At 41.0% G+C, this 13,313-nt stretch overlaps 1 protein-coding gene across 12 annotated transcripts in view; it reads right to left on the bottom strand.

Annotated features, from left to right (window-relative positions):
- Window positions 1-2,932, bottom strand: part of LOC122727963 (phosphatidylcholine translocator ABCB4) — a 114,609-nt gene extending 111,677 nt beyond the window's left edge. For 5 of the 12 annotated variants that reach the window (XR_006353220.1, XR_006353221.1, XM_043965916.1 and 2 more), the window contains exons 1-2: window positions 2,285-2,468; window positions 2,076-2,161 (exon numbers count right to left, since the gene is read on the bottom strand). Coding sequence is in view for 10 of the 12 variants with exons in the window: in XM_043965916.1 (XP_043821851.1) it covers window positions 2,076-2,161; window positions 2,285-2,299 (101 nt within the window). In the remaining 2 variants the exon portion in view is untranslated. The other 7 variants (XM_043965907.1, XM_043965911.1, XM_043965914.1 and 4 more) reach the window with 4 other exon arrangements.
- Between the last annotated feature and the right edge of the window lie 10,381 nt (window positions 2,933-13,313).

The raw sequence follows: 13,313 nt of genomic DNA, 5'->3' as shown, positions 1-13,313 counted from the left end.
ATAGTTCCAAGCTTAAAGCAGGGTCTTCCTGAGAGACTAGCTCTTTATCCATTATGCTACACTGCCTTTGAACTTTATAAGTTTCTACCATTATAATTTTACACTTTCAAAATAAAATAACAACTAGAATAGTACTTACTATGTGCCAGACATTTCACAGATATTATCATTTGATCCTCACAACACCTTGTGAAGTAGGTGATTTTACTATATCAATTTTTACAGTTGAGGAAACTGAGGCAAATAGAGGTTAAGTGACTAGTTCAAGGATACACAGCTCATAAATGTTAGAGGCCAGATCTCTGGGCCCAACACTTTATCTACTATACTATCTAGCTGTCCAAACCATCTGTTTAGCTTGTTCCTTAATACTATCCAGGAAAATTCCACTGAAGCCCTACTTTAATGTATTGTCACTGTGGAGAGAAAGTCACTCTGGCTTTTCAAATACTATGTTAAGGGAGTACATGGTCCAGCAGATTCTACAAAACATAAGGAAGGCCCAGAATCCCTAATGTATTGTCAGGCTATCATCTGAAAATAAGCTCAAATAAATTTCAAAAGATTTCTGTTTAGATTAACTGAAACATGAAGAATTATTCGACCAAAACAACCATCAAACTGTAATGGATGCCAATCTCTGTGGGTAGGAGTACCCATATATACAAAATCCCAGATCCTAGAAGCACTGAAATAAATATTCAGGAAAATGAAATTTTCTATGGATTTTTGCCACACACAATGAAGAGGAAAAATATTGCAGTTCTCCATGTAGGATGGATGAGACAGTGTGATGTAGTGGTAAGAGCAGTGGAGTTCTAGTTTAAGAAACTTGTCTCACAGATCCCAGAGAACCTGTTACCTTTGGAAAAATCACTTCGCTTTTCTGGGCTCCAGTTTCTTCCTATGTAATTAGGGAGGGTTAGATTAGGTCATCTCTAAGGTCTCTTCTGGCTCTAAAATCCCATGACCATAAAAGATGATAGTAAAATTATCAGGCATTATTCACACCAGAGGGGCACATTTTTCAGTTACCTAATCAGTCCTACACAGCTTGAAGGAATAACCACTGAAACTGATGTCTTCATTTGATCATTTGGCAAAGCAGTTCAATTATTTCTGGGTGGCCTGGCATGAACTCAGACACCATAAGCACCAGTTTCATCCACTACCTGGGTCTAAGTGAAAAGCGAATTCGTTCTACCTGCTAAGAAAGAGGCAATGTAGTCACGTGAGACATCTCACAAGGCCTATGAGCTTTACTTACAAACCATCCCCAGAGCACCAAAGATACTTGCTCTCATCAAAGACCAAAATGATACTTTTCCCAAAGCTTAAGTCCATGGTGCCCCATGTACTAGCCAAACAGACCTCAGGGTTTTTCACCCTCTCACTTCAAGCACGACTGAATTGGAACCAAACAGTAGCTACTCAGGGAGAAAGACTGCTGCCGAAAGGCCCCTTTCCAAAGGGGAAAAGGACGATGGGGGAGGGAATAAGTCCATTTGCAGGACTGACCTTCTTTCCTTTTCTTTCTTAAAAAAACAAAACAAAACAACCCCCAAAACCCCAAAAGACAAAAAGACAAATAAACAACAAAACAAAACAAACAAACAACCCCCCCCCCAAAAAAAACCCATCCCAAACCACGGGGGAAAAAAAAGACCCACAATACTTAGTTTGAAGTTGCATACATATTATTCTATATCTTTCTACTTTCTGAATGTAATCTATGCACAAATATTTGTCTGAGCCTTTCCTGACAGGAATAGAGACAAGAAGGGCAGCTTTTTCTTCTTCAATCCTCCGGAAGGAGACTGGCAGATGCTGCTGCTTGGATGCTGGGAGCTTCTCAAACAAAACCAAACAAGAACAACAAAAAACTTTGGCTCCAAGGTCAAAATCTCCAGACAAGCCTCCCCAAAGGCTCTAAAGGGGGGTTGGGGTTGGGGGACACTTTATTTTAGAGATTCCGAATGAAAGAAGGGCAGCAAGAGATTCTTCTGCTTGTTTTTCCCCTGGGCCAAGTTAGACACTATGCAAGGGTAACTAAATACAAAGACGGGTGTACGGACCTTGTGGTGGCTAGTTCAAAGTCACCCTCGGTTCCCGAGGAGCTGCCGGCGGTCCCGTTCCTTCCCTCCTCACCGTCCATCTCAGCCTGCCTGGGGAAGAAAAGCACGGGACTGAAGAGCACATGCACTTGTCTCCTTCCCCACAGGACGTGTGTCCTCCCCATCCCCCACGCCCATCATCCTCTCCCCGGCCGATCCTCCTCCCTCACCTCCCGGGATGGCATGGGGGTACATCGGGTGAAAGGGTCCCCAGATGCTGGGGCAGTGACCCCCGGGCAGGTCGTTTGCACTCGCCCTCCCTGCGATGCCTGTTAGTGCCCAGGCAGAGTCCGGAGGCCCGGGATCCCCGGGATCCCCGCGGGGGCCGGGGCCGCCCGCGTGCGCCTGGGCCCCCAGCTCACCTCCAAGTTCTCCGTCCCGCTCTGAGAACACACAGCTCCCTCGGACACGGCCGCGGCCCAGGCCAATGGACTTTGTTCGCCGCGGCCTCGCCGCCTCCTCCTCCCAGCCCCACGCAGCCTGACCTCTCGGGGCGCTGCAGGTCAACGCCTCCCCGGGGCCGGCCGGGGCTGGGGGGCTGCCGGGGCCCGCAGGAGGAGGACGGACAAGCTCCGAGCGCGGAGCTGCTGGGGTGAGGGGCGCCCTCAGCCAGCCGCCCCCAGGCGGCTCCCAGAGACCCCCACCCCCACTCGGGGCCTCCGGTGCCGTGATGAGTGGTTGTCGCCTCCTTCCCGCGGCCCGGCCCGGCCCGGCCCGGCCAACTCCTGATGGGGCGGGGGCAGCCGCGGATGCTGCGGTGGTGATACCCGAGCCAAGCCCTGCCAAGCCCAGGAGCTGGGATGTTTCCCCTGGCGATTCTAGGCTTTCTGAGACACTCTAAACACCCGGCAGTTTACTCTATCAATTGTAAGATTTGCACACACACGCACACACGCACACACGCAAGGGCACACACTGTTTCTTTCTCTTTTATGCGCATATGGGCCATTTTCTCTGGCTGCCAACCCCAGATCACAGGGTGGAAAAGAATGCAGTGGAGACCACTATAACTGCTCTCATCGCCCACTTTACTATACCCCTCCTCAAGGTTCCTTTACACTGAAGTGACTCCTGTCAAGTGGCTGTTTATCCTCTTAGAACTGCAGAGATGAAGAACCAACAGGGCAATCTATGCAAATCATGAATCTTCAAAATCCAAAGGGTTTTCCGAATGTTTAGCCTTTCACTTGCCAAAAAAATTTTTGCTTCTTTCCTCCAGTTTTAGAGCTAGAAAGGATGCTTGAAATCATCTTATCCAAGATTTCCCTTTGAAAAAAGTTTTAATGCCTTTTATTTTTACACTAGTCATTTCCCTATAGACACTCATGTACCCTTGCTTCTCCTTACCTCCCTCTGCATCTCTTCATTCTAGATGGTGGACCAAGTTGCATGCTGGAGGAGGAGTCAGGAAGACTTGAATTGGAATCCTGTCTCAGACGCTCGAGTAGCTATGAGATTAGGGTCAAGTCATTTAACTTCTTTGGGTCTCAGTTTCCTCATCTGTAAAAAAAGGGGTAATAATAGCATCCACCTTACAAGGTTGCTGTGGGGGAAAAATGAGATAAAACACTTTGCAAACCTTAAAATTCCACAGGAATATTGACCAATATTGTTCTCATTTTCATTATCTTCCCACATTTTCCTGAATTCTCATTCTTTTTTTTTTTCAATCTGCTCAAAGCTCAGCAGTATTCCCTCACATCCAAACACTGTAGTTTGACATTCTCTACTGACCTCATCCATGGCCACTTGTATCTTGGCTTCAATTTCAAGTGTCTAAGGCTGGGGTGGTCTCATCAAGCTGAAGGATCTCGGGATTCTGAATGAGAGCTCCAGCAATTGCTGTTCTGTGTTTCTGACTTCTGCTCTGCTGGGTCCCTCTTTCTCAAACTAGGGTGTCAAATCTCTGTATCAGAAAGTTACTAGTAGGCACTACAGTGGATAGAGAAGAGTGCTACACTTAGAATCAGGAAGACCTGAGTTCAAATACAGCCTCAGACACTTCTTAACTTTAATCTTAACCCATCTGTGTCTCAGTTTACTTATATGTAAAATGAGAGCAGCTAGGAGGCAAAGGAGTCAGGAAGACTTATGTTCCTGAGTTCAAATCTGGCCTCAGACACTACCTATGTGACCCTACAAAAGCCACTTAACCCTGTTTGTCTCAGATACTTCAGATGTAAAATGAGCTGGAGAAGGAAATGGCAAACCACTCCAAGTATCTTTGCCAAGAATACATCATCTTGGGTCAGGAAGAGTCAGACATTACTGAAACAAACAGCAACAACAAAAAATGAGGATAATAATACCTTACTTATCTAATAGGGATGTCATGAGGATGATATGAGACAACACATATAAAGTAGTTTGCAAGGGGCAGCTACGTGGCTCAGTGGATAAAGCACTGGCCTTGGATTCAGGAGGACCTGAGTTCAAATCCAGCCTCAGACACTTGACACTTACTAGCTGTGTGGCCCTGGGCAAGTCACTTAACCCTCATTGCCCCACAAAAATTAAAAAATATATAAAGTATGGGGGCAGCTAGATGGCGCAGTGGTTAAGCACCGGCCCTGGATTCAGGAGTACCTGAGTTCAAATCCGGCCTCAGACACTTGACACTTACTAGCTGTGTGACCCTGGGCAAGTCACTTAACCCCCATTGCCCTGCAAAAAAAAAAAATTATAAAAAAAATATATAAAGTAGTTTGCAAGCCTTGAAGCACACTACAAGTTAGCTATTCTTTTTTCCAACATATTTTCCACTATTCCTGTCTATGACCACCTTGGCATCAAAACCACCAAGTATTAAAATAAATGTTGATTTAATTTGGTGGGCCTTATGTCCCTCACAGAATTTCTCTATCTCCTCATTCCTTGCAACAGATGTTGGCAGTAAGCTGCGACTATTTTCATGGCAGTCTTTGCAAATGCTTATAAACCCTTTAAGTGAGATGACCAAATGCCTCACAAGATGATTTTTCTTGTTGTTGCCTTTGGATTCTTGATAAAACCAACTCTGTCAACTTCATATGTTCTCCTTAAGGAGAACCTGTGAACCAGTCATCTATCTAGATGAAAACTCCTTTTCTATCTTCTAGTTTCATTTATAATAAGAATATCGAGATTGGTAGAATTTGGTTCTGGAGTATTATGTTTCTTTATTGTGCACTACATAAGATCCCATGTCCAGATGGCCAATAGCTAGGTTAATGTGTACATATGATCTAAAATGGAGACCATTATCTTCTACCATTTCTGCCTCTCGGCAACACAAGACTGAAGTTCATATTCTATTTTTCTTTGTTTTGTGGACTGCCGTGTCCAAAGAATCTGTCACTGAGTGGCTAGCCTACTACTAGTGATGAGCCTCTCCATACTCCGATTGGCCTTCAGGAAGCAAGCATAGTCTAATACTGAGAGCATACTTGAACCCTTTCCAGCATGGTAAAATCTCCCAGAATTTGTGATATGCTGGACCTATCTTCAGGAACTCAGGGTCACTTTCATGCCACAATGAGGCACCCACATAGGACTTTATGGAGGTGATTAAAATAACTTAAAAGTTGAAGAAGGCCTGTATGGAAAGACTAAAATAGGAACAACCACATTCTAGCCCCTCAGGACACCTAGCAGTTAACAGTCACCATTCTGCGTGGTATATTGTCAGCATCCTTGGTAGAACCCATCTTGAAAGAATTAGTTTTGGCTTCACTAGGGACTTAGTTGAGATTTTTCCTCCTATATGAAAAAGTGGAAGAAAAAAGAATATTTCTTTAGTTAAGGCCTTTTCTATTCTCTATTCAAAATACTCTGCTCTTGTTCCAATCTACTATAATTAGACCAATGCAGCATCCTGATGTGGTTTGGGATTTGGGGGGGAGGTCACTATTCCAAGTCCCTCCCAAGGCATGTTGTCATTTCTCTGCATCAATTAGAAATCTCCTGAATACAGAGTGATGTGCAAATAAGTTGAATTGTGGAGTCTGAAGGAGAGATGGCTGACAGGTAACTTAATAAAGTCTTCTTCATATCTAGAAAGAAAATAGAGGGAGAAAGGTGGGAACCTGAGGGATGGAGGTGGGAAAATTACCCAGTAATATTAAGAAGTGTGTGTGTGTGTGTGTGTGTGTGTGTGTGTGTGTGTGTGAGAGAGAGACAGACAGACAGACAGACAGACAGCACCAGAGAGAGACAGAGAGACAGAGAAAGTCTGAGGTAACACAGGGAGTTTGCCTTTGGGACCCTAGCAGAACATGTATCTTTAACTGCTGAGAAAAGCCCTTTGAACATCTGTGTATTTGTGTATCTAATTGGATCCCACCCAATTTCGAGAGCTCTATTTATGTTTCTATGAAAACATCACCACACTAACTACCTGATATAATAGATTAGCAATTCATCTGCCAAACTATAAGACACCTAAGATCAGGGACTACTTCCAATTAATTTTTAAGAAGCGCTGTTCTAGGCAACTTTTTAAAAAAAATTTTTTTAGTGAGGCAATTGGGGTTAAGTGACTTGCCCAGGATCACACAGCTAGTAAGTGTTAAGTGTCTGAGGCTGGATTTGAACTCAGGTACTCCTGACTCCAGGGTTGGTGCTCTATCCACTGCGCCACCTAGCTGCCCCAGCAACTTTTCTTTTTTTAATTTTTTTTAGTGATGCAATTAATTTTTTAATTGCCCAGAGCACCATGAACATAGTAGGCAGTTAATGTTTTTGAAAGAATGAGCAAACTTTTTTTTTCTATGACAGAGGATCTTGAGCTTATTTGTGTTATGGTGCCTTTTGCTGTCTAGTGAAACCAGTGGGCACTTTTTCAGAATTTCAGAACTCAGATGTTCCTGACTCCAGGCTCAGAACAAATATCTGTAAAGCATTTTGTAGTTCTTAAAGCACTATATAAATGTTAGCTGTTGTTGTTGTTGTTTCTGCTGCTGCTGTTAATTTGGCCTACTCTAATTCCTCACTGTGGCATAGGAGTGATCTTGACTTTTTGAATGCCATGCCAGTGTCTTCTAAGGTCTGGCAGGTTCCAGCATGATGGAAAGGCTTTGGATACAGTCCTAGAAAAAGTCTCTGCTTTCTGAGAATCAATCTAGCTAAATATCTAGAGACTGAGCATCCATCGGCTGATCATCCAGTGATGAACTAGCCAAAGAAAAGCTTATCCTGGGGTCCATGGATAGATTTCATAAAGTCCATGAACTTAAATTGGAAAAGATAAAAACCAAACAAATTACCTATTTATTTTTCCCTATCACCCTCACCATCCTAGAGATGGCTATCATTAGACACAAATAGGTATATATACACATATATACATATATATGTAAAATTATATTATACATACTTCTATTTATCAGGTTTTTTTTCTCCGGATGCAGAGAGCAGCTTTATACATGTGTCCTTAATAGTTAATTTGGGTACTTGTAATAGACAAAATAACTTACTTGCTCAAAGTCATTCTTAAAACAATATTGCTGTTACTGTATATAAAATTCTTTTGGTTCTGTTCATTTCACTCTTCATTTGTGAAAGTCTTTCCATGTTTTTCTAAAATTGTTAAGCTCATTATTTCTTATAGGACAGTGGGGCTCGTTAGCCTTGGTAGGCAACCCACCTAGGGGAAGGAAACCCTGATTTTAAACCTCCTCTGCCTTGCAGCTATACCCATATATTGGAAAGGCTTCGGGAGTTAACCCTGAGGAAAAATCAGGAGTCTGAGTCCCTTAGGCAGTTGGATGTTGGACATCACATCCCTCTGGCAACTTCTGCGGTGGCACTGGTGGCTCTGCCTCTCCTTTGGATCCACCAATGTGGCGGAGAGGGAAAACCTGCTGCAAGGGCAACAGCTTGTTTTCCATATTGATCCACCCAGACCAGAGCCCTGGAGAGGACACTCCAGCTACTCCTCATGGGGTAGATACAACATGAGATGCAGCAGTTACGGGTTGGTTATAAGTCACTCAGGAGCTGTGGCTCCTGTATCGGACTGCACAGCCACACTGTGGCCTATGGTTCTTCAAGGCACTGATCCATGGTCATCCTCAACTGGTGGAGGCCTACTATTCCATCATAATCATACATCACAACTTGTTCAGCCATTTCCCAATTGACAGGCATCCCTGTCTTTGCCACTACAAAGAGAGCTGTTATAAACATTCTAGAACATTTATGTTCTTTTCCTTTTTCCCTAATCATCTTTGGAAATAACCCAAGTAGTGATGTTGTTGGGTCAGAGGGTTTAAGTAATAACTCTTTGGGCATAATTCAAGATTGCTCTCTAGAATGTTTAGATCATTTCACAATTCCACCAACAATGAATTTGTGTTCCAATTTTTCTATATCCTCTCTAACATTTGTCACTTTCCCCTTCTATCATTTTAACCAATCTGGTAGGTGTAAAATGATACCTCAAAGTTGTTTTAATAAGTTTTTCTCTAATCAATAATAATTTTAAGCATTTAAATTGTTTTGACTTCTTCATTGGAAAAATTTTTATATCCTTTGACAATTTATCAATTATATCTTAAAGTGTGATAATATTCAATTCCATTTATATACCAATTTGTTATTTCCTTAACTGATGGGCATCCCCTCTTTTTTAAAAAAGAGCAACCATAAGCAATTTTATACACATAGGACCTTTTCTTCTTTCTTTAATCTCTTTGGGGATAGGCTGAATAGGGGTAAAACATTCTGTGTATCATTCCAAGTTGTTTTCCAGACTGATTGGAACCTTTCACAGCTGCACCATCCATTCACCTATTTTCCTACAGATCCTCCAACATCTGTCATTTTCTTTTGTAATAATCTTTATTGATCTGATGGGTGTGAGATGGAACTTCATAATTACTTTAGTTTTTATTTCTCTAATGATCAGATATATTTAGAAATAGAAATATATAAAATATTCAAATAAAATAGATAATTTCCCATAAATTATTACATAGATAGGAAAAATAATTGCCTTTTATATATGAATATATTAGGATTTAGGAATTTTATTTTATATAAATTAGGATTTAAACTATAATAATAACAATCACAGTTATAATTATAGCACTATATGCATGGAATTTAGAGAGATGTCAAGAGGATTAGGCAGTAGAAAGTTTGAAAACAACCTGGATCTCGTTCAACAGACATGCATATATGAGAGTGACAACTCAGGGCAGTTCGGTTGGGAACCGATTACAAACTAGGGAAATATAGCTTAGGTTTATATAGCTTAATTTCTCCTAGATTCACAAACTCCAATGCAGGTGAAGACTTCTGACTGAGGTCATCTAATACTTTCTATATGAGGAAACTGAGGCCCAGAGAGATTTAATAACTTGCCCAGGGTCACAGAGATAATAATATGGATTCGATTCAGGATTCATACACAGGTACTTTAATTCCAGATACAATTATCTCTCCATTAGATATGCCATCCCAACCTTGCATTTTCCTCCTTGAGTTTTTTTCTCACTACCACATCTCCAAAATAACCACCAGTCCTTGGTAACTTTCCTTTTTACAGATTATTTCTTGTATTCCTATTGTTTTCCCCTTATAAAAAGCACAAGATAAAAGGGATTCTTTGAAGTACATAGTGCCCAGCACATCCCTAATCACTTGATATGGTCAGTGATGGTGGTGATAATGATTTTGTCCCTTGTGTTCTGATTTTGAGACCTTTCTAAGCCACAGTGGACTTGTAGGCAGCTCTGCATTTTACTTTTAGAAACATTCAGTAGAGACATTGCTAGTAAACACAGATAATATTGTTTATTCCAGCATGGAGAAATGACACACAAGCCTTGGGAGGTCCAAGGTCAAATTGCCTCATGGAACTCTTAGGTTGGATAGGTATGAAATGGAGAGGAACAAAATAGACAGACACTCATCAAATGTTGAAGGTTATTTATGTCGACATAGACTTGAGGTTATCATAAAACTATAACTTTGCAAATTGCTACTCTTCATTTAGTCACACATGCAAGTATTTATAAATACCATCTAAACATGTCTCAAAACAACTTCGTGGAGGGAATGGACTTTTTCTCATAAGGCTCAAATTTGCAATTCCACATCAATGATCTCAGCCAGTGATTCCCAGTCTTAATTTTAAGACCTTAATTAATGCTAGTTGATCGATTGATTGGTCCTGTGAAATTTTCTGTGACTTCAAGGGATGATGTCAAACTCTATTTTTAAAAAATTTAATTACATTTAGATTCTGAAGTTAACAAACATCAAACCAAATGAGCATTTCCATAACAGATGAACTTTTTCAAAGCAAGATCTCTTCTAAATCTCTTCTGGCATTCTTAGGGAATCAAGGAAGACTCGGTCATTCGGCAAACAAAGCTTACCTGTTTTACAGGTTGTATCTCCAAGAAGAATGTAAGTTTCAGGATTTGAGATCATAGATTTAGAACTGGAAGGAACCTCAGAGATCATCCCTTTGCAGATGAGGAAATTGACATTCAGAGAGAGCAAGTCATTTGCCCAAGGTCACACAGTGGCAGGGCCCGGATTCAGAGTTAGATGGACTTCAGATCAACCCTTTTCCCACGCTGCCACATTTTCTATCTGTTTTTGCTTTTGAAGCCCCTAGCATAGTATATTGCCCAATTCCACCAAACCTTTTCCCCCTCTGTTGTTTGTGTTTTCATTGGTATAAGGAATCTACCAATAAAGAGTTACAACAATTCCACAATTTATAGTTTTAGGGAATGGCCTGGTGTACTATGGGATTAAGAGCCTTGCCTTGGGTTACAGTTATCGGTGTCAGAGGCAGGATTTGAATCCAAGGCTTCCTGATTTTTGTCTCTCTAGGCACCTTACCTTGCAAGCAGAAGGTGCAAGGGGGAAGCTAGGTGGCACAGTGGATAAAGCACCAGCCATGGATTCAGGACTTGAGTTTAAATCTGGCCTCAGACACTTGACATTTACCAGTAATGTGACCCTGGGCAAGTCACTTAATCCTAATAGCCCTGCAAAAAATAAAACAAAGCAAACAGAAGGTACTTAATTGTTTGCTAAATTGAATGACACATTATATAGAAAGGCATTTTCACTGTTAGAATAATAAACTTTGAAAGTGAAATGTGTCATAGAAAATATAATTAATGTTTCTTTTGGACATGACATTCTCCCAATATTTGCATGCCATTCTTTTTTTAATCAGATTACAAACATACTTTGTTCTGTGTCCAGTGGTATCTCTGCAAATATGCCTTAGGATAAAAGAGTCTTCTATATCAGCAGAAAATGAAAAGTAAAACTCATCTGCTTGAATTTCCTTTCTCTGCAATGCTGATGTTTCCATGCTCAAAGGGCAGAGTTTGTTCACCGCAGTGTTATAGGTTCAAAGGGGATACCTGGACTTGAAATACTTGGCATAAAAATTGGGGCAAAGGGCTATAATTGGAAGAAAAGGTCTTTTCTATCTCCAAATAAACTTGGACATCTGATTGTAATTGTTAAAGGAAAGCATTTCTTTTAGGTAAAATTAAATGATATTCTACCTAGATTTCCTTTAAAAGGCTGTATACAATTTATAATGTAAAAGAAAAGCTACTAGTAGATTTCTCCTCCTTCCCTCCACCCACCTCCTTCCCCTTATGTTTTCTGTGGTGTTTTAAACAGTGATCCATGCCTAGTTACCAAGGGAAGACTAGTTAATTTAGATTATGAGTGCACTTCTGCTGCCCAAATATATGTAAACTGAAAATAAGCCATTTTATATAGATCCTATATAAATGAAAAGGTTTTATAAGTATTAATTTGTCTCAGATTTCCTGAACGATAAAAATGGAGTCCAAGCTTGGCATCTTGGCATCTGGGGAAGGGGCAATGTTAGCAGTAAGAGAGGATGAAAGGATATGTCAAGGAATCCACGTAAAACTATGGGACTTCTTGAGTAGGAATCTGAGAAACCTCTTTAGACTGGTTGGCATAAATGGGTAAGACACATTTTTAATGAATCGGTGTGATGCCCAGAAACCCCCCCCAAGGAACCTATTTTCTTTAAGGTCTGAGATTATTTAGAAAGGAAGGAAGGTAGACTTGGATTGGAAGCTGGGCAGAAATAAGAAATTTTCTGTGTGACCCTGGGAAAGTCACTTAACCCCAATTGCCTCACAAAAAAAAAAAAAAGAAAATAGGAAATTTTGACTTTGCAAGGAGTAGGCAAGAGAAGACCTAGCATGAAAAATAAATGGACTTTACAATTATACTTGGTAGCAATGATTTCCTTACCTAATGGTTACCTAGAACTCCAGTCTGTGATGTGCAAATGTCCAATTCAGTTTCCACTTGCCTATCTCGTTGGCCATATTAAACTATGCTTATCATTCTTCTAAAGCCAGCTTCCTTCCCAGCTTCACTGTCTGTCAAAGACACATCAGTCTCAAAACTTTAAAATCATGTTTGATTTATTCTCTTCTTTTTTCATTCATATCTAGTCACCCAGTCCTGTCACCTTTTTATATTGGTCCCTTCCTCTATAGTTCCTTTGAACATTGATAGAAATTATTTTTATTGTAAATATTTATATTTACATACAGAGCTGCAAGTAATCTTAGAGAATATTTTCCCCCAAACAATGAGAAACCTGAGACCCAGAGGTCACATAGTAAATGGCACGAACTGTGATTTGAACTCAGGTCTTCAGACTGCAAATCAAGTGCTTTTCCTACAATACCTTACATGCTCCACCATCTAGGATTTAATATCAGTGTCTAAGAATTTTTCTTCTATGTTCGAGGCTGTTTCATGCCTATTGATTGCCTCTCCAACCACGTTGCGTCTTGGGCAAGGACCAGCTCTCATAATTCCTTTGTATCTACCACAGAGCCTCACACAATCTTTGAAAGCTAGTTATAAACATAGTAGGTACTCAATATATACTAGATAGACTAAGTAGTCAAGTGATTTTGGGGACTGGTCGATTGAGAGAGTGCTGATGACTCATTTAAGAGGATTGCCCAGGAGATATAGATGGTAAAAATAGATATCCCAGTCTTTCTCTCCCTGACCTTTGGGGCATCAACCTTTTTATGTAGCAAAACAAGAGAGACCATCTCCTCCAACCTTGTGAGCTCACCCAAGAGGGGGAGGGCCAGGATGTGAGGAAAGCATGGTGCTTTGCCACTGATCCATGTCACTATTGCTGGAATGGTTGACGTGCAGTAGTAATGGCAC

The sequence above is a fragment of the Dromiciops gliroides genome, chromosome 5 (genome assembly GCF_019393635.1).
Source record: "Dromiciops gliroides isolate mDroGli1 chromosome 5, mDroGli1.pri, whole genome shotgun sequence".
In the NCBI taxonomy this organism is placed as follows: domain Eukaryota; kingdom Metazoa; phylum Chordata; class Mammalia; order Microbiotheria; family Microbiotheriidae; genus Dromiciops; species Dromiciops gliroides.
This window is presented reverse-complemented; position numbering and strand designations above follow the sequence as displayed.